We start from the raw sequence: 22,811 nt of genomic DNA on the forward strand, positions 1-22,811 counted from the left end.
GTCACCCTCGTCAGCTTGATCACCTTGACCGTTTTGCTGACTGATCGAGTGGGCTCAAGTAATTCTATTTGTCCCGATCGCATGCTAGAGTCGCCCAATGGTTTCTCCTTTCGCGTGTGATACGAAGAGTAACTTTCATTTTCTTTCAAGGAAGTTGTGAAGAAGTCTGACCAACGGGTCAGTGGTCTTCCTGGAGAGCGTTTAATATTGCTCTATTCGCTCACGACTCTGGTTCAACGGTTGTCATTGAAGCGCATCACGTGTCCGGCCCCACCTTAATTTGCTTTCCTTGGCATATGCGGCAGCGTCTCTGATCTTCGATCGGTGACGTGTGAGTGGACTTCGAATCCTTTTTTTCACTTGCGTGAAACGAGTTGCTCCTAGCGTTACTTTTTTTTCCACGTTCTATGACGCTCACCGCATTTTCTTCCAGTTTGCGAAGTGCTCACGTTTCTGAAGTATAGGTCAAACCAGAAAGTTCTCCGCTGTTGAAGAAGTGAGCAAGAAGCGGGGTGTTTCTTGCCTTCTTTACTACATCATCGATGCTCTTATACGCTCCCAAGCCGCTTCTTTCGTTCTGCCCAGCACGGGAGTCAGGTAGTTCTTCATGTCTAATTCTCGAGCCAGATAAAAGTAGCTTGTGCATTTGGATATGTTCATTCAGTTAGCCGTGGGGCATTTGAGACCCATCCGTTGCGCATGAACACATTTTTTGCAGATTTAAGATGTAGATCCAAATGCAGACTGATGCGTCCATACGTTTCGCCGAATCCGATCAACATTCGCTTCGCTTGGGAGATGCTAGATGTTATCAGAATGGTGTCGTCAGCAAAACGTGAATGGTGTAGCTGCCGACCGTCAACCTTCACTCTCATGTCGTCTCACTCCAGCTTTCGCACTGCGTTACCGAGAGTGGCCATGAATGTTTTAGGTGAGATTGCATCACCACATCCATTACGATGCTCTCGTAGAGTAGGCAGGCTACATTTTGGTCTTTATGTTACTTTACAACTCTCCAAATATTTCCATCTTCTGAGTAGGGATACCAAGTTTGTTTATGGCCCACATAACTGCTTCTGTCTCAACTGAGTAAAAGTCTTTCTTTTAAGGCAACATACCACGAATCTGACGTGGGTAGGGCTTTTCATGGAAAGCTTCTGTACGTCGTAGGTTGCCGAAAAGCAGGTGGTTCCGCTCATCTCTCCGTGGTCGTTGTAAAAAATAGCTCGGAAGCCGTGGTCTTTCAAGGTGTCTTGCACTGCAACGCACACAATTATGCACGCGCCGCATCAACGAGAGAACCTTAGAGGATTAATAAGTTCTCTTCATCAGCCTATTCAAGTTAAACTAACGAACAGGGGAACGAAATAGAGACGCGTTCCAACTTACTTCGTAAAAACTAAAACTATTCCCATCCGTTTCTTACGACGACCACGGAGAGAATGGCGGAACTTCGTGTTTCTCCGCAATCTACGATCTCTTATAGAACTTTTCATGAGAAATCCATATCACCACAAATTGATGGTATACTGCCTTTACGCCGACAAAGGTGAGACAAGGACATCTTGTACTCTCGCGATACCTCGAAGATTCTCAAAACAGTGTGAATGTGGTCAATCGTACTGAATCCCTCTCAAAACTTTTGCTGCACGCATGGCTGTCCTTTATCTAACACTTTTTCAATTCTGTTAAAGATCGCTTCCGTGAAGATCTTTAGATGACGGATAGCAGGCAGATTGGGCGATAGGCGACCGATGTATTGTGGGTCTTCCTTTTCATACAACAACACGGTCTCACTGATCTTCCACTGTTTAGAGTTGATTCGTCAGATGTTCAGGTTTTATCCTGCCGGGACCTTGTGCTGTTAGTATAAAATCTTTCCTTTTCTTTCCTACATGATATCATCTCCTTCTTCGGACAGAGAACCTCTGGAATGACATGTCCATCTTCCTTCGAGGAGATATGTGAGCATGGCTGTCGAAGAGATCAAAGTAGAAGTCGTGGATGATCTTCTCCATTTCTGCTCTCAACGCTGCGGTTGTTTTATTTGGGTTTCGGAGTGCACTCCATCTCGTCTTTCAATTGGCGAATTCTCGACGGCCATAACAGATGATCTTTCCCGCCTCTGGAGCTTCAGAAAACACTTCTGCTCTACTCTCTTTGATGGCCTCTCTGCAAAGCCTTGCGAGCTTGAACATGAGGTTTTGGTTGCCTTCAGCTCATGCAGCTTTATTATTATCTGCTCTATAATTTCAGAAGACAGACTCCTTTTGGTGGTTTTAGAACTCTGAGCCTTCCTCTTGCAGTCATGAAGATGTTGAACGAGCCGATCGTATTCCTTGTCGATGCTGTCCATTGCGGAACCTTCCCATGTGTGGTCTTAGTCGTCATGGTAAACTCGCTCGTGAAGCTTCTCAGGCGTCCTTGTGGGCCCGATCTTGGCGTTAAAATCACCAATAATGACCTTTTAGAAAGTTTGATCTTCTTTGTAGAATTCTCTAGGTCCATATAGAAAGCTTCGACTTCTTCTTCGTAGCTTGATGTAAACGATGAAGATTGTCAAAGCTGGCATTGGACCTCATGTTCTCATCCGCAGACATTCGATTCGGGTCGTAAGTTGTTATAAAGAGTTTATGTTGCCTTGCCATACTCGTGTTGACAAGGACACCAACTCCACTAACTCCTACTTTCGCATGCTCCTAAGGAGCTCTTCTCCAGTTCCATTCAGATGTTCAATGGTTGGTGTTTTCTCGTCTTGGTGGTCCGACAACATGGACTTCCTGGTTTGCATAATCAGATCTTAAATGGCCGCATCCGATGCAAGTGTACAGGTGTTATAAGAAGAAATCGTCATCCTAGTCCTTTTCCTTCTTGGTAGCCTAGATAACTCCTGCAACACCGTCTTCCCTGAAGCTACCGTATCAGGTTCTCCTCCGAAATCAGAAGACTTTTTCTTGTTACTGTGAGACGCATATAGTTTTAAAGAAGCAGTGGTTGACCACTTGAATATTATAGTTTCCTTCTGTTTTATTTTCTTACTATTTCTCGAAGAACTGCATGTCCTGCATTCAGGAGGCTGTCCAACCCCACATGTAAATAGCTCTAAAAACTGTTTTAAAAGTTTATTAGAAAGGGAAAAACCGTAATCATTTGAGGAAACAAGCATGATTCAGGATGGTTCGGGGCTGCATTGTGTCTTGACAAGTCTTGTTATTTCAGTGACATTGTTAAAGTAGTACATGGGAGGTTTTTTACGTATGTTAATGCTATTTTTCTTTTTGCTGTCTTGGAGGTTGTTGACCTCCATCTGAGGTTTGTGGACTCTGGTGAAATGCTCGTGCTGCGTTCTCCTTAATTTCTTGATCCTAAAATTTCTAGAAATTAAAAAGAAATGAAATGAATATTTCTAGAGTCAATTACTATCAATAATAGGAATAACAACAGTTTGCTTTTCATAATATTAATAACGGTTTGTAGTATTAATTCAATAGTAGTAGAGATACTTGCCCTGTTCTTCTTTTTCAGAAGTTGTCTGCGCTCTTCACGAGCCTTTTCAGCTTTTTCTTCACGAATTTTCAACTCCTCTTCCTCTGTGATTCCGTCACCCTCAAGCACTTCCTTCATTTTTCATCCAAATCTGATTTCATTAATCTAAATGCTCAAATCCTTACCACAACAAGTTTCTTGTTGACTACATAACTTCTTATTCGTTTGTTTACTCCAGTTGGCCGCGAGTATTTCAAGAGATGCATCAATCTTTCTTGCGGTGATAACGATAGTTCCAACATCAAAATCACTTGCGCCCACTGCAACGCCGAACCTCTCGATCAGTACAAGAGAACCAGAGCCTTCTAGAATTTCTCACCTGGCGATTCCACTCCTTTTTAGTCTCGAATATAGTTTCGTAAGTCCGTGTCATCATAGCGATCAGTAGATTAAATTGTAAAATTGAGACGAATATTTCAAAGATCAGGAAAATAACCTAAAATCCGAAAACGAACGTTTGGAACGGGGAGAAGTTTATGGTTGACAGGCATTTCCTCCGTCGCCTCTCGTGGGATTCGTTTGAGGTTGCTTACACGGCGCCTCTTTTTGGCCAGTTAAAATACGTTTTTCTTCGAATGAGGGATAGTATGATAGTTGGTGTCGAAGTTTTACTGGTAAAGCTAGTGTACTGGTTAAATGAGTGGACTGTTTAGGATGACTTGTACTGCGTATTGCGTTGAAGTATTTTGATAATGGATTACCTACATTAACAAATATAACCAAAACTAAATATTATAAACGCATAACTTCCGTGAAACGTGTGGTGACCCCTTTTCTTAGCTCTCTAATACCCCTTGAAGGACTTTTCTTACCATAAAAGCGGCAACTTTTTCTTCCTGACTTCCATAAATCCCTTGGATCTCTATCAGGTCTGTTTTTTTTCGGTCCTCTATTAGACAGTCCAGACCATTTCTTAGATCCTTCAAATGCGGTTATTGTCATGACTGCTATTGTCAGAAAAGTTTGTTTAAGTGCATTTTTCCGTTAAAAGAATGTTTCAGCAATGTCGGAGCATGACCCTATTTGTAATCAGGAGGTGAACGAAATGGAAATCAAGATTTGTGCAACAGAATTTTGGCCCACAAATTGCTTGTTATATCACGCTACTAACAGTTTGAGTGTTAAACTGTTAGTTGTCAAGAATTTGCCCCTATAAGAATTCTCTCTTTCATTCAACAGTTCCAGAGTACAATGAAAAAATTTTCCGCTCTCTCATCTGACATTTTCAAGATGAATAGTCCAGGTGCGCGCGTAACATTTCGCATGCGTAAGTGATGAATTGCATTATAGATGAATTATTGTCAAAATCGCTGCATCTAATCGTTCCACATAGACTTCGTAAACGTTCGCAAGCTACGAGAAAAATTATTTCACAAATGATCAGAAGAGACGTTTGTTGTCTGCAGGATCTCGCCTCCCTTACGTACGTCCGAGAAAGACTTCACGACAGTTGTTATTGCAGAAATGTACTCTGATCAATAAACTACTTGTAAGAGGTTGCCTAGGAGCGAGCCTATGCTGAAAACGAAAATATGGACATCACATAGAATTGACTCACCATTCACCCAGAAATTGTTAAAAAGAACGTATCTGGAGAGTGATATCAACGAATGGATTTATTGCTGCACTTCACCTACCTTGCCAATGTAGTTCATCAACATCGCATCACATGATGCCATCTCTTTATAAAGGGTCATAAACTCTCCGATTGTCATAATAAACGTCCTCAGCAAAGCTTCGGAGGGGTTCTAAAAATAACCGAAACTTTGATGTTGTTCGCTATAAATATGGCAGTATAATGGGAGAAACGAATTTTAGATAACTATATTCTCACATCGATGACGTTCTGAAATTCGCTTGAACCTCCAGCATCCTGGATTTGTTTTGCTGCTCGTTCACATGCTGTGAAAATTATATAGAAAGCTGAAAAGAGATTTTATTATAAAGTAACATAATTACGTATTTTGAACTTCTTTTAAAATTTTGAACAAATCATTATTTTTGACTCCCAAGGTACTCACATTGTGAGAAGCCTACGAGAAAAATTGAATAAATTACGATGAATCTGGTCAGATCTGTTGCTATTATGGTATAAACCATAAGAACGAATGGTCCAATAAAAGGAATTGCCCTGAATCGAGAATTATTTTAGTTTTTTTATGCAAAAAAAGAGAAAAGATTTGCCTTATCAACTTTGCACCATTTAATTAAAATCCCCGCCTAAAGAATACGCTTTCTCGCACGGATACTATCGCAGATTAAGAACTAACGTATTTACATAGTTATGTAGTAGCAATGGCCTAAAGAAGATGTGGGAAGCGAAAATCTATATTTGACTCGTCTTCAATTAATTTTCAACCAAGTTCTTTCGTCCTCACTACTCGGCAGGACAATAGTTATCAACTGTAATCCGCCGAGTTTACTGACAGATTTTAACTTCACTTGAACTCCGTTACTTATTTGACCATCTCACCTATTATAGAGGACTTGCTTGAATTGTTGATTACTCTTTCTGGCTTATTTCCGCTAAGCAGATCAGTAGTAGGTATATATTTTAGCATTAGCATTTAGCGTTAGCAGTTTCTCAAACTATGTCAACTACGGAAAAGTTATTACTGGCTCTTTAACCCCTTATTGCAGTTTTTCATAAAGTATTGGCCATAATTTGCAATCACTCAACATTTTCACAATCCTTTTATCCTTTTCTTTCATTTAAAACTTCACCTGCAATAATAGAGGTAATGTATGGTGGTAAGAATAACCGCTATTGCGGCAAGGACATTATCTGCCACTAAAAAAAAATCGTTGAGATGACAAGAGAACCTAATCGGGACTAGTAGAAGAACCAGCACAAACGATGCTTTGTAAAGAAGTTTGGCGGGGAAGGCTTTCTGAAAAAAAAAATTACTTAAACTCTTGGAACGATTAAATCGTTGGAGGGTAACCCTCTTACCAACACTGAAAACCATTTTGCTTTCCCAATTCTGCGAATATCACGGACATCCATAAGAATTTGCACAATAACAAGAATAACGACGGCAACTTCACATCCAAGTCGTAACTGAAGTACTTGTGATCTTTTTTTTTCATATTTATACTATGTATTGAGCTTCTTACCCAGCCCTGATACCAGTTCCATCTCCAGTATTGTTGTAGATGACACTGTGCTCTCTCCTTGTCTGGAAAATTATTTAACTTTTGTGTTGTGAACCAGTCTGCTTCTTCGAAAGGCTTTGCTCGAAGAGATATAGAACTTCCAACCTGATAACTTAAAAAGTGGTGGCATGGGACATAATGAGCGAAAAGGAAGTGAAATCTTCTATAGAACATTGGTATTGTTCGATCCGAGTAATATTTATTTATTTGTCTATTTAGCTGTATTCAGTTCTACACAAGTTCTTCAATTAGGCACACAAATTCTTATTGGAAAAAAAGTTTTGAGAGGAATTTGCATAGTAGTGAGATTTGGTGGATGCGACAGATGAATTGTAGTGTGGAAGAAGATGATTTTTTATATGAACCAAAAACTTTTCTGAGTCACCGGCTTGAGTCCACACAAATGGTCTTAAAGAAGTGTTCACCACAGAACCATCACTGCTAATCAGTCCTTGGGTAATTTCCTGAAAAAAGGTGGATCCAGTTGGTTGATTACATAAAGTGGACACCAAGGGAAAAAGTGCTCGGCGAGGTTCACCTCAGTGGTTGCCGAGATAGGACGCAGCATGTAGGAAGCAGTGAAAATAATGTAGTAGAAAGAAAACGCAAGCAATGAACGAAACCAGCTGCAAAATTGAAATTTCGGAAAGCATTTTCTTTCTGTCCAGATTGACAAGAAATACTACCTCTGTCTTCCATAAGCTCTCCATTTCTCATCAAGGATATTCTCTAAGATTCCATCGAGAAGTTCCAAGTGCTCAGATGTTTTCTGAGTCAAAATGAATAATAATTTATTGTAAACATGGTTGAAAATGGTTAACACAGCGGACAAAATTAGAAGATAAGATCATGTTACTATATGGCACCTTGATCACCTTGACTAACATTGACCTTCGAACTGGTCGAGCGGGCGCCATTAATTCTTCCATTTGTCTCGATCGTGTGCCAGAGCCGCCCAGTGGTTCCTCCCTTCGCGTGGGACACGAAGAGCATTATAATTTCCTTTGAAGGACTTCGTAAAAAAATTTGATCATCGGGACGGCGGTATTCCTGCGCTTCATATCGCGGGGAACACAGTGGCTCACGGCTCTGGTCCAACGGTTGTCGTTAAAGCGCATCACGTGTCCGGCCCAACTTATTTTACATTTCTTGGCAAACGCGTGTCTAATCTTCGATCGCTGACGCAGGAGAGAACTTCGAATCCCATGCCTCACTTGCGTGAAACAAACTCTTAGCATCAACTCCTTGCGGGACAAACTCCTAGCATCACTCTCTCAATTGCCCGTTCAATGATGTTTGCTTGCTTGTGAAGTGCCCAGGTTTCCAAAGCATAGTTCAAAGCAGGAAGTACGGTGGTGTTGAAGAGGTGAGCACGGAGTTCTTGGTCTTCTTCACTACATCCTCGATGCTATTATACGCTCCTCCTCAGCAAGCCGCTCGTCTCCTCCTTCCCAGCTCAGGGGTCAGGTCGTTCATCATGTTCAATTCCCGACTCAGACAAATGTAGCTGGTGCTTTCGGATATGTTCCTTCCTTTGAACGTGAATGGGGCATCCGAGACCCATCCGTTACGCACGAACATCATCTTTTGCAGATTTATCTGAAGACCTGTGCACCCGCATTCGTCGAATTCGGTCAGCATTCGTTCCGCTTGACTGATATTGGATGTCATCAGCATCAGCAAAGCCCAAATGGTGTAGCTGCTGACCTTCACTGCCCTCTCGACCCATTCCAACTTTTGCATTGCGTTCTCGAGGGTGGCTATGAACATTTTGGGTGAGATTGTATCACCCTGTCGGACCCCCTCTTCACGTCAGTGATGATATTCGTGTTGAATGGCAAGATTCCGGTTGCTTCCGTCTCAACTGAGGCCTTCTTCAAGTTGATGAAGGTAAGACAGAGCGACATCTTGCACTCTCTTGATACCTCGATGAGTTTCGAAACAGTGTGAATGTGGTCAATCGTGCTGAATCCTTTTCGAAACCCTGCTTGCTCGCATGGCTGTCCTTCATCCAAGGCTTTTTCAATCGTATTAAGGATTACTCTTGTAATGAGCTTGTAGATGACGAACAATAAGCAGATTGGACGATAGTTGCCGATCTCCCTTTTTATACAACACGGTCTTGCTGGTAATCCACTGTTTAGGAACCTTGCATCCCAACAGGAAGCGTGTAAAGAGCCTCGACAGGGTGTTGATGAGTACTGGCGGAAGTTCAGGTGTGCTGGTCTTATTCTGTGTTGTACGGTTTGTTATCGACATGATGGCATATCGCACTTAGGACGGGAGACGTGTCTGTCTTCCGTCAGATGGTGAGGAGGCAAATAGACATGGCTGTCGAAGAGATCAGACTAGAAGTCGCAGATGATCTTCTCCATCCCCTTCTTGATGCAATGGTTGTTCCCTTCGGGTTCCGGAGAGCAGTCATCCTCGTCTTGCGACTGGCGAAGACTGGACGAGCATAGCGTAGGGTTTTTCCCGCCTCTGCAGCTTCAACCAGCACTTCCCCTCTTCTCTCTTTAAGATCTTCCTTCATCGCCTCTCTGCAATGCCTTGCGAGCTCGGACGTGAGTTCTTGGTTGCCTGCAGCTCGTGCAGCTCCACGCTGGCGTATAAACTCAAGAATTTCAAGAAACAGAAGTCTCTTGGTGGCTTTGAAACTCTCAGCCTTCTTCGTGCAGTCGTGAAGGTGTTCAACGAGCCGATCATATTCCTCGTCGATATTGCCCATTGCGGGATCTTCCCAAAAGCCAGCTTGCGTGGCGAAAAGAGCCCAGTTAGTGATAATTCTGAGACTTCCCTCTCTGAACTCCGCCGCTTTCTCTTCTTTCCGAGTAAGTGAAAATCTTCCCCAGAGGAGGCGTTCGTCAGGCAGAACCATTTACTGACGATGATGTGGTCTATTTCATTACGGTACCCTTCACCGGGTGACTTCCACGTCCAGCATAGAAAGGAGAGCTTCTGGAACTGCGAATTCCCATGGATGGTCTTAGTCGTAATGATGATCTCTGAGAGCCTCTCTCCTTGTTCATTCCACTGTAGGCCGGGGGTCCCGATGTGAAGTTCCTCCGGCGTTCTTCTTGGGCCAACTTTGGCGTTGAAATCGCCAATTATGACCTTGTAGAAGGCATGATCTTCGCGGTAGAACTTCTCCAGGTCCATAAAGAAAGCTTCGACTTCTTCTTCTTCGTAGCTTGATGTAGGAGTGTAAGCGGCGAAGATAGTAAAAGCTGCAGTTGAACTATATCTTCTCATCTGCAGACGTCCGATTCGGGTCGTAATAAGTTCGAAAGAGTATATTCTTTGCCATACTCGTGTTGAAGAAGACGCCAACTCCACCCTCTACGGTTGCATGTTCCTAAGAACACTTCTTCTCCAGTTTCATAAACGGCGTTGAGAGGGTGGCGTCGTCTCTTTTCGGTCAGTCCGATGACGTCATACTTAATTTTCTTGGCTTGCATCATCAGATCTTCGAGGGCCGCTTCCTATACAAGCGTACGTGCGTTATAAGCACAGATCGTCATACTAGTCCTTTTTATCCGTTTTAGTTATTATACGTACTATACATTATTGTTGTCAATATATATATATATATTAAAATAATGAACTTACTCCATAGACTACAAGAGATAGTGCTGACTCCTCGTTCATTTCTCCAGTCACTTCATTGATGGTGTCGATTTTCGTTAGTGGATAGGAGGAACAACTAGCTTCTCCATAAACCCACACACTTTGACCTTCCAATTCGAGAATAAGATTGAAAAGCTGCAATATTGTTGATTTCATGAACCATGTTTTCATTTTTGTTCATTTCATTTACACTCGCAATCCATATTTCCACACTTTCATTTGTTCATACCTGGCCTTTCATTACTTTCACATGTGTAGTTATAAATTAATTGGTTCTTTCTTTTGAAGCAGAAGAATTTGTTCGGATTTTTTTTTTCGTTGGCCAAATCGTTAGGCTCAATTTAAAGGCATCACCTCACGAATCTGAGGTGGTACGGATTTCAGGTGGAGTATTTGTATACGGGATCGAAGATTAAGGAGAATGGGTGATTCCGTCCATTTCTTCCTAATTGCAGTAAAAAACGTCCCGGAAGATACGGTTTCGAGCGTTCTGGCCCGCTATTTTCTACAACGAGTTCGTTTGGAGCGCGTCAGCCGTATGCACACGTCGCATCTTTCGATCCATTTTTACGCCAATTAGCAAGAAATGGACGGAATCACCCACCTCTCCATAATCTACGATCCCGTACATGGATATTCCACTTGAAATCTGCACCACCCCAGATTCGTGGGGTGATGGCTTTAACATGATAAATGGCACCTGCTTTCAGCAAACCGTGTTCCGCGTTCCCTTAAATTATCAACATTTTGTATAATTTCGCCGTTAATCATATGTATATCACACTCTCCCTACGAGGGAAGATGTTTGAAGCGTTCTGGTCCAGAATCGTCAAAATTAGGTGAGGTTGGTTTTATAGTTGTGTAAATTCATTAGTGCCCATAGATGACCTCTTTGCAGAATTTTTATTCAAACTAAACCTATTCTTATTTATTTGTGCCAAGAAGCGCATGCTGTTCAAGAATCCGAAAAGTCTTTGCTATTATTAGGTTGTCGCATAATTCCTTCCCACCTTTTTGAATGACACTCGGTCGCAAGTATTTCAAGATATAACAATCCTAGGGCACAAGAGGTACATGTTATCCCTATCCACAACTCGATGCCAATGCGTCGAGTGGGTGAGTTTCCTCAGGGCTTTGGGCGAAACGTGAAGAAGACACCGACTACCTTCATGACCTTGTTCTCAGTCCTGAACATGTTTCCATCCAGGAAGCGCCGAATGTGGTTGAAAAGTAGGAAGCAAGATGCAGCCCATAAGCATGCTGAGGATTCACCAGTCAACCTAGCTCTCTAGTTTACACGGGTCAAGTTTAATTTTGCCGTTTGCGATTGGGCATTGTCTTAGCTGAAGGAGATTTCGGCCTGCTGGCCACGTATCCAATGGATGTGGATCTTCAGGTTTTGGTTTGTAGAACGAAGGTTTGAGCATTAATAAGCTGCCTCTCCGGCAGAACCTGTTGTTCCTTTTCCTTGGTGCTCCATTCTGGACTACCAACAAAAGAGGAGCAATTTTTATGAAAGAAGAATATACCTTTGCTCGGGATGTTCATCCCAATTTGTCAACATTTTCTTGCTGACAGTATGGTAACCACTTCTCCTCTCCAGTGAAGAGCGTCTTAGGAGAGCCGAATTTCCTGAGAGAGAGGGAAGAGAGAGAGAGAGAGAGAAAAGAAAGACTTTTTTCCTCTTGCGGGGCCGAACGTCAATAGTTTGTACCCTCAAACGGAGTTCGTGGACATAACCAATCATCGCTAAGCCCTTCACGATTGGTGAATGGTTAAAGCCTTGCGTGATCACTAAACCCCTAGCTGTGGCATAGAGGTATACCTTCAGAGCTTGTCGATGTCCACCTCCGGTAACCGACCACGCCGCTCAGAATTATCAAGCGAATATTCGCCATTCTTGAAATTGGCGTACAACATCGTACATGTCTTATAAGAACTGACGCGCGCGCAGTATATTTGAAAAAGGGTGGTGTGGGTTGCTTTCAAACTGGAATTGTGAGAGAGAACGGCAACACAGAATTGAGTGTGGATTAAAACTTGTGCCCCATACTAGCCTCCAAGGATCAAACTGATATACTGCGACAGTGAGCGTGAAAGTGCGAAGGGTGCAATCCCCGCACCGCTTAAATTATAGATCATATGAACATATACAAAAAATCAAAAGTCATCGAAAAGTTGATTATGTAACAACTTAATACTTCCGCAAAAACCTCTTCCCAAAATGATTCTGATAACAAAATGAGAACCCTATCCACTGAATACATCCACTTGTTTCTTGGCGAGTTCAGCAATCCGTTCTTTTCCGCGCACTCTCTCAGACTTCATCTTCCTTCCGAGACCTTGTCAGTCTACCTTCTTCTTCGCCAACTTGGCCGCTAGAGTGAGAGGTGTTAGATTCTGCTTATTGGCGATATTAAGACGGGCACCCGCCTCCAGAGCTAATTTCATCATTTCCTAAACAGTTCTTTCCTTCATTTGCTTATCTCAACAAGTGTCGAATGGACTCACTATTTTCTCATGGATAACGCAAAGATGCAGCACAGTATTCCCATTTGTGTCTTGTGCGTTTAGATTCGCTTTTCTGGCTATTAAAAGTCGAAACAAATCCGGCTGATTCATGCAGACAGCGAAGGAGAGGGGATATTCGCCAAAGTACATTGTTCTGCGTTGTTTCTATTTAATGAATTTGGATCTTATTCGGAAGTTATTCAGATCCTACCCAGTGTAGTTTGTGTTTTCCGTGAGATCCACATATTCGTGCTCCAAACTGTCCGTTCTACTGCTTTTCTGGTCATCTGCGCAGAAGAACGCACCATAGCATCTGAAATATCATTAGTTGTCTTCGGTGATGAGCACTAAACTGCTAGTTTCGCTGTAATTCCACGCTCATAGTACAATAGATAGCGACTGCATTAAAACGAGAGTGCGCGACTTGACTCCTCCAATCCACGCCTTTTCTCTGCGTGATGCATACTACGTCCTTCTCTAGCGTCCCAATCAAAGACACATCGCCTCCGCTCAATTGAGCATCCTCAGCACAGTCTATTTAGATTCTCGTGTAGGTTACTGTATCAGTTACAATGACGGATAGTGGAATAATAATAAAAATAATACTAATATGCAAATATTTCCGCTAAACAATCGTTTTATTCATCTGTTCATCCAAGCTGTTTATTTTGAAACATTTCCTTTTCTTATTTCAACAAGAAGAGAAAGGTTTTATTTTCACAAAAGTTTAAGCAGTTTTATATTCCCTTTATTGAGTCTAACAAAATTCGTGAATCAAAAGTTGGCCGTGTAACGACATCTGGTGATGCCATCGAAAAAGCGATTTTCAAATGCGGTGATTCCACGGGCAAGTATCCTTCGAAAAAGGATGTTCTTTTGAATTTGACATGCGATCCTATCCGCTGTGGAAATAGAGGTGCGCGCAGTTTAAGTATTGTTTGGTTCCTGAGAAATTCTAGATGGAGGTATGAAAGAGTGCAAGAGGCGCGATGAACAAGGACTCGTATAGTCGTGTTGAAGCACTCGTAAGCAGCAGCGCGATGCTGCTTTCCTATCTGCAGATCCGATCTCAAATCGACTAACCAGTAATACTGAAGGGATCAGAAGAGAAGTTTCTTAATCAGTGAGTTCCGATATCAACCATGAGAGCCACACAGAACGCGAAAAAGTCCCCACTATTGGTTCTAATCATGTAGTAGAAAATAATACAAGTCTCCGAGCTCTACATTTTCATCCGTGTTGTCTGGCAATTTTTGAGAAAAGGAAGTATGGGAAGTTACACACTTTAAGTTTTTGGATTTCTTGTTCTTTAGGACTTCACACATTTGGGATAGACTAAATTTTGTGTGAGTGCTAGCTCTAACACGTATATTCATATCCCACAATATATACTAAAAGTATATTGTGTGCGCATCCTAACAGTAAAGAGTTGACGATCGGGCATCCCTTCTCGATTGAGTGATATTATTGATATCATATATCATTGAAATTACCACCAATTTTGTCCCCAAAGTTTTGGTTCTTGCAAAAAGCATTCAGTATGGTGCATAGCAAATCCTGACTGCGCTCAAAAACTGACAACAAAAAAGGGCATGCTATATAATAACGCGCTTAGTCCGTGTGTGCGTGTTGTGTGTTGTGTGTGTGTGTGTTTGTGTTTGTGTTTGTGTGTGTCACGAATATACTCCATAATAATGCAAAACCCTTGCACCGGTGAGGTGCCGAACCATCGTCATGCACCTGATAGGCGAGCACTCTAACTTTTCACCATTCTCCAACTTTAAAGAACCATGTATTTCCTCTTTTGATAGGGCAAGTTAGTTTCTCTCATATGTTAGTGATGGTAAATAATCTTTTATGTGAATGTATACTTCCAAATTTGCAAAGTATTATGCTGTATAATAGCGGGCGTACTCTGCCACGCGCGTGCGTCTGTGTATGTGTGTCTCGGTCCTCGGTTTTCTTAACATATCTGTTTTCCAGCATGTCTTCCTGATGCTGCTAACATCTTTTCTTCAAAAAGAAGAAACACACGTGCGAGCGGCTGCTTAAATACACTAGATAGTAACCAACAGTTTAAGCGACCTGACGTGGAACGTTACTTTTATCACTACGATAGTGATATTCACGTCTTCATGTTAGCACATTATTCTTTGCTTATATTTGAGAACGAAGGAAACTCATACTTCGAATGGTATTTCCAAATTGGGGAAGATTGAGAGAAAAATAGATGTAAAATCAAGATTGATTGTTTCCCAAATACAGAACTGAGCGTTTACGGAAAATCTTTCATCTCTACTTAAATTTTCGCGTAAAAAAATTGAAGAAAGCGTTGATAGGAAAAAGCAATTGTAATTTTACAAAAATGTCGCTACTGTTATTTCCTATTGATCGGTGAAGGCGAGCGAAGCGAAGAGCAAAAAAAGCCTAAAAACCGGCTTTAGCCGGACGTTCAGGCTGGTTTGAATGTAAAGATGTCTTCGGAACTGATCGATTACTTTGAATTATTGTAGCACTAACAACTTTGAATGAAACTTCAACTGAGGACGAACTCGTAGCAGTAGAATCTGCTCCCGTTCAGCGACTCCGTAATGATGAAAGGCTCGGTTAGCATTGGTCCCTATCAAACTCTAATGCGAAGAAGTATGGTGGCCTCCCACCACTGCGCTTCGTCCACCCACAAAATTTCCGACGCTGGCAGGACTCGAATCTCGAACATTCCTATCCGAAGTCCGACGCCTTCTCTATTACGGTCTTTCAGATCCCAAGTACATGCCTATTTGTTAGCGTTGAACCGTGCAGCAGCACGCACCAAGCAACCTCCTGGGTCATAAAACTGGTAGTAACAAAATTGTCAATCTTTCATGGTTGTGTATTTTTTGACTGATTTTTCATTTGGTTCTTCTTTTTTGCGGAAATATTTTCCTGATATTGCAGTGTTGCTATTTACCGTTGGTTGACGTCGGCTCCACGTCGCAACAATTTGCTGGCCATTTCCACGTCATGGTTGATAATTGCTTGGTGAAGAGGAGACAAACCTGGAAAATTGTTTGCATTGGCGAAAATTTTAGGCGTCTCTTACTGATCTAGTCTAAAACCGACCGTAGTAGTCTTCTGAAGTGCAGATGTCATTCACCAATTTAGGATAGAAATCTAGTATACGTAGGGCTAGTATATTGTGGATCGTAGTACCTTGTAAGAGACATACACCAATGATGGTCTCTCCCATGGATCCTTAGAGCACAGATTAGATTAGTAGATTTAATGTTACAACGTGTTAATTCAGTGTTTTCGCTTCAACGTGTCACGTGTCACGTCCTCCTTAAAACATTTCGGAAGCATTACATGTAATATTATCTATTATGTATATATTTATTTATATTTGCTATATACGCATAAACGGGCACTCAACCATGTTGCGAGCAGTGAGTTTTCTCTTTCAAGATTTGTGTTATAAGTTCTATTCGAAATGTGGAGTCAGTGGCATAACATGTTGGTTCAGTGAAATAGCAGCAGGTAATTACTACAGCCGTGGGAAAAATTCTAGTCACAGCTGAAATGATAGTAAAGGCAAGATTTGTCCCGTATCCTGTAAAATAAGAGTCAGAGATAGAGCCATAGTTGAGAAAAGTAAACGAGATGAGGACTTTTGTGCTTTGACTTTTATTTTTACCTTTTCACTTATATTCTTTTCCGGTATTTGTCGTAGTCCCCACTTTGCTGAAAGAAAGAATGAAACCGGACACAACACGTGAAGTACTAAGTGAAAAGGACAAAAAAGGAAGTCGTGAACGTATTTTGTAGTTCTATACTTAATTGTGCTTAGTAACGTAGTTTTTGTGTAGCCTTGTGAAAAGTAGCCTGGATTCTTGTAGAGAATATCAGAAAAGAGAAGTACATAGCTGTAGAAAAGAAGTTTGCCGGAATTATTTCGCTTCCTTTGAAAATCGTCCACCAATACAAGGAAATGCAATTACATTGTGTCGAAAATAGAGTGCATGCATATGCGGGTTTGCAAAAAAATATATCTCCGAATCATCTTTGTCAATCATGGGACTTTTTTTGTGGTTTTTTTTGTGGTTTCACTACTACTCAGACAAATCTTCAGCACCTCAAAAAATCACTTGCAGATGAATGGGCATTGAATCCAAGTTAAAACATAGCTGTGGAATGAGCAAAAAAGGCAGAAAAATGTTAATGTAATTCTGTTATGGACCGTTATTAGAACTTGTCTTTCTTCAGAGCTGATTATGTTATTATTATAATGTGATGTGATGTGATTGTTATTATTATGATGTGAGATTATGTTCTAGAGATTATATTCTATTTTTACCGCTATTTTTCTATGAGGTTTAGTAATTATTGTAACTTAGATAACATTGTTTAATTTACTTTACTCTTCGATTTATTATATTTGAAATAAAATTACTAATGGTTTAATGTAGTCTGCTGAGACTTATTTTGTTTAGTTTGCTGTTCGTTAGAATACGCTTCATTTTAGCATATTTCAGCTAACAGTCGTGACACTTTAGCCGATTTCAATAATCTCATGTAAACAACCCCTCTCATCCAACTTCCAATTGAGTTCGCGATATTTCAATTCGGATTTCCCTCCTTTCCCTCCACCGTCAAGCAGTTTGAGAGCTGAAACATATTCTTCTGTTTCATTTCTAGTTACCAAACTGAATCTTCGGAAAATAATTTGTGCTATTACTTTTTATACTCTACTTTTTAAGCCATTCTAAACTAACCTTTCTTGAGATCTCCAGTTTTCGCACCGTTCTGATCGAATCCCTCCAATACGTTCACGGCAGCTTTTCCTTTTCCTTTCTTTCTGAGAAATGCACCTAGTTTAGCATTTCTTTCCTGGAGTAACACTGTGAAATATTCAGATCCCGTGTTATTTTATACGTAACGGAGTACCTTGTTTCGTAGTGATACTAGCTCTGTAATAGCGAATAATTTGCCTTTTTCATTGTTGAGAAGAAAATCGGAGACCCTTGTCTTGATATAGTGGTCCACGAAGGAGAAGTCATTTGTGGCTTTCGCATATCTGCGCGAATGTGAGCTCGTCTATCGATAAGAACTATATTGGTCTTAAACTACTTTACTGAGTAACGTACGTTTGAATTATACTTCATGACGAAGAACTTAAAGGATTCTTACAGAAATACATATTGTTTCTGGGATTCATCTTCTAGAAAGGTGGCGAAAGCGTCGTATACCGACGCATTCACAGAAGAATTTTCATTAAGAATGCGAGTTTCTCTTTCTCCAAGAACCAACGTAGCTGTGAAAAAAGATCCTTTTAAAGCAAGTTTTTGGATATCCAAAGATCCGGGGGGGATGAAACTGGAGCTTAGTATAAGGAAGAAAATTGGCATAAACTTTTGCTAAATCTAAGTCCTTGCAGAAAGTGGCCAAAGGAAAGTAAAAATATATCCATTAGTCAAATTTTTGAATCTTTCTGAGGAAATTTCTCGCTCTGCAGAAAAGTAGTCCTCCGGTTTTTTTATTATTATTGAATACTGTTTTTTCGAAGCATTAAAGTGGATTTTCAAGCATGCCCGCGAAAATTCTTAATATCGCTTTCCTTGCATTTAATCCAGATGACAAGACACCTGAAATTCCTTAAAAATGGTAAAGTTGTCTCCAAAGACCATATGTCACTCGACAAAACTCACTCTTTTTCCAGTTTCCTTTTTTTCCGAAAGAAAACTGAAACAAATTCATTGACTGTACCTATTGTTCATACCGATTTCTTCAAATATTTATAATGTCTCATAAGGTTTTTTTAGATGTCTTCTCAAGTTTTTTGTTTCTTTTCGAGTTCTTTTTAGTTTTAATCTTTCATTCGTTGTTTTCTATATATAGCATGCAAGTAGAATTCAGAAAATGTTTTGTTGACAACAGATACCATTCTAGTACAAAAATAAGATATAAAAATAAGTCGAACTTGAAAAATATCATGACACACAGTCTTGTAGAGCATAAAATAGAATCACCCATGTTTGGCGCTGCGCTTTACATCTAAATATATATGCGTCTAAATTTGAAGAAAAAAAAAACTCAAACTTTTCTGCCAACCAATTGTTTTCGGTGTTTTAACGATTTCTTTGGAGGAAGTACTTTTAGGACGTTTCTTCTTTCTACTAGGAACAATCCAAAAGCTGCATATACATGCACAAATTAGATAGAATTTTTCATCGAGTTTAGTGGTTGCAGGAGTACAAGAACCAAGTATTTTTCAGTTTTCAAACTTCAGTTCACAAGACTAGGAGTCCGCAAGTATGCCTTTAACAAATTATCTTCGTTCTGAAATAACGAAATATTATATTTCCTCTGAAATTTCGTGATTTTCATTTGAAAATGAGGACACTCCATTATTATGTTTAAGTGGTACATTTGCGTATTGCATTCAGTTGCCTTCCTTACGTTTCTACAGTATTTTCCTTCTGTCCCTTTGTGGAGACTTAGTCAACCAGTGCATTTGTCTTTATGTCCTCAACCTAGGAAATTAAAACCCTCCTACTCAAATTCACCCTTAGTAAGAATAAATTTTGTTCAAATCTAAATGAGGTTATACGATTCAATAAAGATTATTAAACGGCTAAAAAAGTTTCCTTGTTTCCAATAATCGCATTACATCACCGAAAGCACTCAGTTCCGAAGAATATGATCATCAAATTTAGCACGTCTCAGCGAATAATTTGTTTTTATTCGATTTGTACTGTCCAGAACGGTACATTATTCCTGTACAATTAGTTGAAAGTGTTCGAAAGAAAAAATTACCTCATCATAGTCATCATCTCGCCTCCTCCATGCATGTCAATCATGCGGTATAGTTTCATGTCCTCCCGAAGCCGACCACCACCGACCTCGCCCTCTCGAGGCTCTACGGAATTTGCTGAGCCCATGGTCGGCGGTAGATGATAGCTTGATTGGTGAGATTTTCCTAAAATGAACCTCTAGAATTTCGTTGATGCTGTGGTATATCCCTGTTGTGGGAGAATATGTGTATTTCTTACAGCTTTTCGAAGCAGTTTCGAAGAAATGAACCTAGTAGAACTATGAAAAGACTACTCTAAAGCTATTCGAACATGTATTGCTGGAGGAGCGGCTGTGCCTCAGGTTTGGGGGTCAGCCCTATCGGGGAGATCTTTGTGAGGGTATAGTTATCAAATCTCGATTGGTTTAGGTGCTGTATCATTGAACTGGTTTTAAAGAAACAAATGCGTGTTGGAATACACACATAAAAGTTTTGCTACAAATATACAAGTAGTAGTAGTAGTAGTAGTAGTAGTAGTGGTGGTAACACACACACACACACACACACACACACACACACACACACACACACACACACACACACACACACACACACACACACACACACACACACACACACACACACACACACACACACACACACACACACACACACACACACACACACACACACACACACACACACACACACACACACACACACACACACACACACACACACACACACACACACACACACACACACACACACACACACACACACACACACACACACACACACACACACACACACACACACACACACACACACACACACACACACACACACACACACACACACACACACACACACACACACACACACACACACACACACACACACACACACACACACACACACACACACACACACACACACACACACACACACACACACACACACACACACACACACACACACACACACACACACACACACACACACACACACACACACACACACACACACACACACACACACACACACACACACACACACACACACACACACACACACACACACACACACACACACACACACACACACACACACACACACACACACACACACACACACACACACACACACACACACACACACACACACACACACACACACACACACACACACACACACACACACACACACACACACACACACACACACACACACACACACACACACACACACACACACACACACACACACACACACACACACACACACACACACACACGCGCGCGCGCGCGTCTGATATTCAATTGCGCCTTTTCTTTCAAAACTTTAACTGTCCTATACCGCAGAGTAACCCTGTTGCTGTTCATTTTCCATCATTTTTGTCTCAATAGAAGATGTAGGAGTACACTGCCTCATTGCCATGCCTTGCTAATGGCTCGACACTTCGTAGCGGCGGTCTCCAACTAATCCTCATGTGGCACTTCTTAACGTATGTAGGTTGTTTCCGTTCTTTTCAATTTTCTTCAACGATACAGCTAACCGATCAGTGTGGAGGGAGAAGAAGAAAAGACTCTGCTCAACACAAACAACTGCGAGCACTTCTCAGGAAGGGGCCACAAGATCTTGCAACCTACACCGGAATAGAGAGATGGTAGAAGAATGTACTTTCGAATTGGTGGGAGTCCAAATCATTCAAAGAGATCTGATTAAAGTAAAAAAGAAACGAGACTAGGAGACTATTATTCAAAACTCCTTTCTTCATATAGCAGTATCATGCTACATAACAACGGGCTTATTCTGCCAAGAGGATGTGTGTGCGTACCGAAATTCCTAAACGCGGCGAGATGCGTAAAACAACGTTAGGTAGATGTTCTGGAGCCGCAGAGCCTTAAATTAGGGTGAGACGGCCTTACGTCGTCAAATTAGTGTGCTATGGGCCAAAGGCTTGCTCCGCTTTTTGCCATTTGCTTGCCATTTGCTACCATGAGAAAAATAGTACAACCAATAATCGAACGTCTTCTACAGATGTACTGCCGTTAGATCGATGATTGCTTCATTGTAACATCAACGCAATCCGAAAAGGACGAATGTTTTGGAATCTCGAGTGAACGATCGCAGTTCATAAAACTCACTCGAGAACAATCAAAAGATGGTTGGCTGCCTTATTTAAGTGCTCAAATAGAACTGCACAATGGCATTGCGAGTGTGATTGCTTGAACTTCAACTTCAGCTCATCTTATGAGCATGAAAAGGGCAAATAAAACATGGTCACAACAGCAACAGTAATGTGCACAGGTGATAGAGAACGTGAGGAATCACCAGAATTAGCCATAAGCATAGTTAGTTCAAACGGTCACAAAAGATCGAAATCTAATACCCAATCACTAACTACAAACAAGACAATGAGGATCCCACGTGAAGGTAAAATCCCTCTGTGGATACCCTTCATCTCTGACTCCTTAACTCCTATAAAACGGACTCTTTCGCGAGCACAGTTGCAAGATGAAGTTTTATGGGTGAACATCCCACAATCAACGACAGCATCAAGCGACAGTTAGTTCGCAACAGATTCTACGATAAGCAATGTGTGTCAGAGTGTTGCGTTGTTTGTCTATTCGGTAACACTGGAGATTGCACGAAGATCGGACTTATCTACAAAATAGAATGTCTGGCGTGCAACGCCATAAATATTGGAGAAATTGGAAGGATGCTGAACCTGCGTCAAGATGGAAATGAAATTGAAATAATGTGTACGATACTAGCGCACAAGAACGAAATATCTGCGAGGAAGGCATTGGAAGCATTCCGGATTTCCTTTAGGAATCCAGCCGTGAACAATAACAAAAACAAGTGCTTATCTATTATCAATGACTTCATGCCGTTCGTAACACTCTGTGAGTTATAAGATTGTCCTATATGCAGTTCCTTAATGTTATCCAGACATTAATACTTGAGGATACTGCACAGCACGTAGATCTCATTCGCCTTGGTGACAATCTATATGAACGCAGTGGTTCACCGAGAGTTAGTCGGTGAGACTGGTCAGTTTGTTTTCTTTTTGGAGGTCTTGCGTGGTGTACTTAGAACAATATTGAGGCTTGGCAAGGAGAGAGGAGTTTAATGGGACATGCATGGGATCAAAGAGGTCGAACCATCTTCAGGCCTTTGTTAAAGAGGAGTTTGT

The 22,811-nt window shown here is 41.2% G+C and overlaps 5 protein-coding genes across 7 annotated transcripts; all 5 read right to left on the bottom strand.

Moving 5' to 3' along the window:
• Nucleotides 1–2,026: 2,026 nt before the first annotated feature.
• On the bottom strand, nt 2,027–2,356 carry RB195_014502 (uncharacterized protein; the record flags this gene model as incomplete). Its single annotated transcript, XM_064204807.1, has 1 exon — nt 2,027–2,356. One exon carries the CDS (start codon nt 2,354–2,356, stop codon nt 2,027–2,029), a length of 330 nt encoding a protein of 109 aa, XP_064060688.1.
• Nucleotides 2,357–3,266: 910 nt separating this feature from the next.
• Nucleotides 3,267–7,631, bottom strand: RB195_014503 (uncharacterized protein; the record flags this gene model as incomplete). Of its 2 annotated transcripts, XM_064204808.1 has the most annotated exons (14): nt 3,267–3,365; nt 3,421–3,606; nt 3,672–3,806; nt 3,866–3,982; nt 5,184–5,294; nt 5,381–5,469; nt 5,568–5,677; nt 6,370–6,437; nt 6,500–6,607; nt 6,664–6,725; nt 7,088–7,166; nt 7,241–7,328; nt 7,389–7,471; nt 7,578–7,631. In XM_064204808.1, 14 exons carry the CDS (start codon nt 7,629–7,631, stop codon nt 3,267–3,269), a joined length of 1,389 nt encoding a protein of 462 aa, XP_064060689.1. The 2 variants fall into 2 exon arrangements, with proteins under 2 accessions (XP_064060689.1, XP_064060690.1); XM_064204809.1 differs by lacking the exons at nt 7,389–7,471; nt 7,578–7,631 and having other exon boundaries at nt 3,508–3,606; nt 6,271–6,437; nt 7,241–7,270.
• A 496-nt stretch (nt 7,632–8,127) lies between these two features.
• RB195_014504 (uncharacterized protein) lies at nt 8,128–8,472 on the bottom strand (the record flags this gene model as incomplete). The annotated part of the gene is made up of 1 exon (XM_064204810.1): nt 8,128–8,472. One exon carries the CDS (start codon nt 8,470–8,472, stop codon nt 8,128–8,130), a length of 345 nt encoding a protein of 114 aa, XP_064060691.1.
• A 532-nt stretch (nt 8,473–9,004) lies between these two features.
• On the bottom strand, nt 9,005–9,580 carry RB195_014505 (uncharacterized protein; the record flags this gene model as incomplete). The annotated part of the gene is made up of 1 exon (XM_064204811.1): nt 9,005–9,580. The coding sequence occupies one exon, from the start codon at nt 9,578–9,580 to the stop codon at nt 9,005–9,007; it is 576 nt and encodes a 191-aa protein (XP_064060692.1).
• Nucleotides 9,581–9,950: 370 nt separating this feature from the next.
• On the bottom strand, nt 9,951–21,049 carry RB195_014506 (uncharacterized protein; the record flags this gene model as incomplete). 2 transcript variants are annotated; one of them, XM_064204813.1, is made up of 12 exons in its annotated part: nt 9,951–10,184; nt 10,312–10,464; nt 12,685–12,786; nt 12,841–12,994; nt 13,052–13,153; nt 15,791–15,878; nt 15,943–16,074; nt 17,401–17,484; nt 17,592–17,706; nt 17,764–17,893; nt 19,633–19,795; nt 20,980–21,049. In XM_064204813.1, 12 exons carry the CDS (start codon nt 21,047–21,049, stop codon nt 9,951–9,953), a joined length of 1,527 nt encoding a protein of 508 aa, XP_064060693.1. The 2 variants fall into 2 exon arrangements, with proteins under 2 accessions (XP_064060693.1, XP_064060694.1); XM_064204812.1 differs by lacking the exon at nt 20,980–21,049 and having other exon boundaries at nt 19,633–19,757.
• Between the last annotated feature and the right edge of the window lie 1,762 nt (nt 21,050–22,811).

This window comes from Necator americanus, chromosome V (assembly GCF_031761385.1).
Source record: "Necator americanus strain Aroian chromosome V, whole genome shotgun sequence".
NCBI lineage: Eukaryota > Metazoa > Nematoda > Chromadorea > Rhabditida > Ancylostomatidae > Necator > Necator americanus.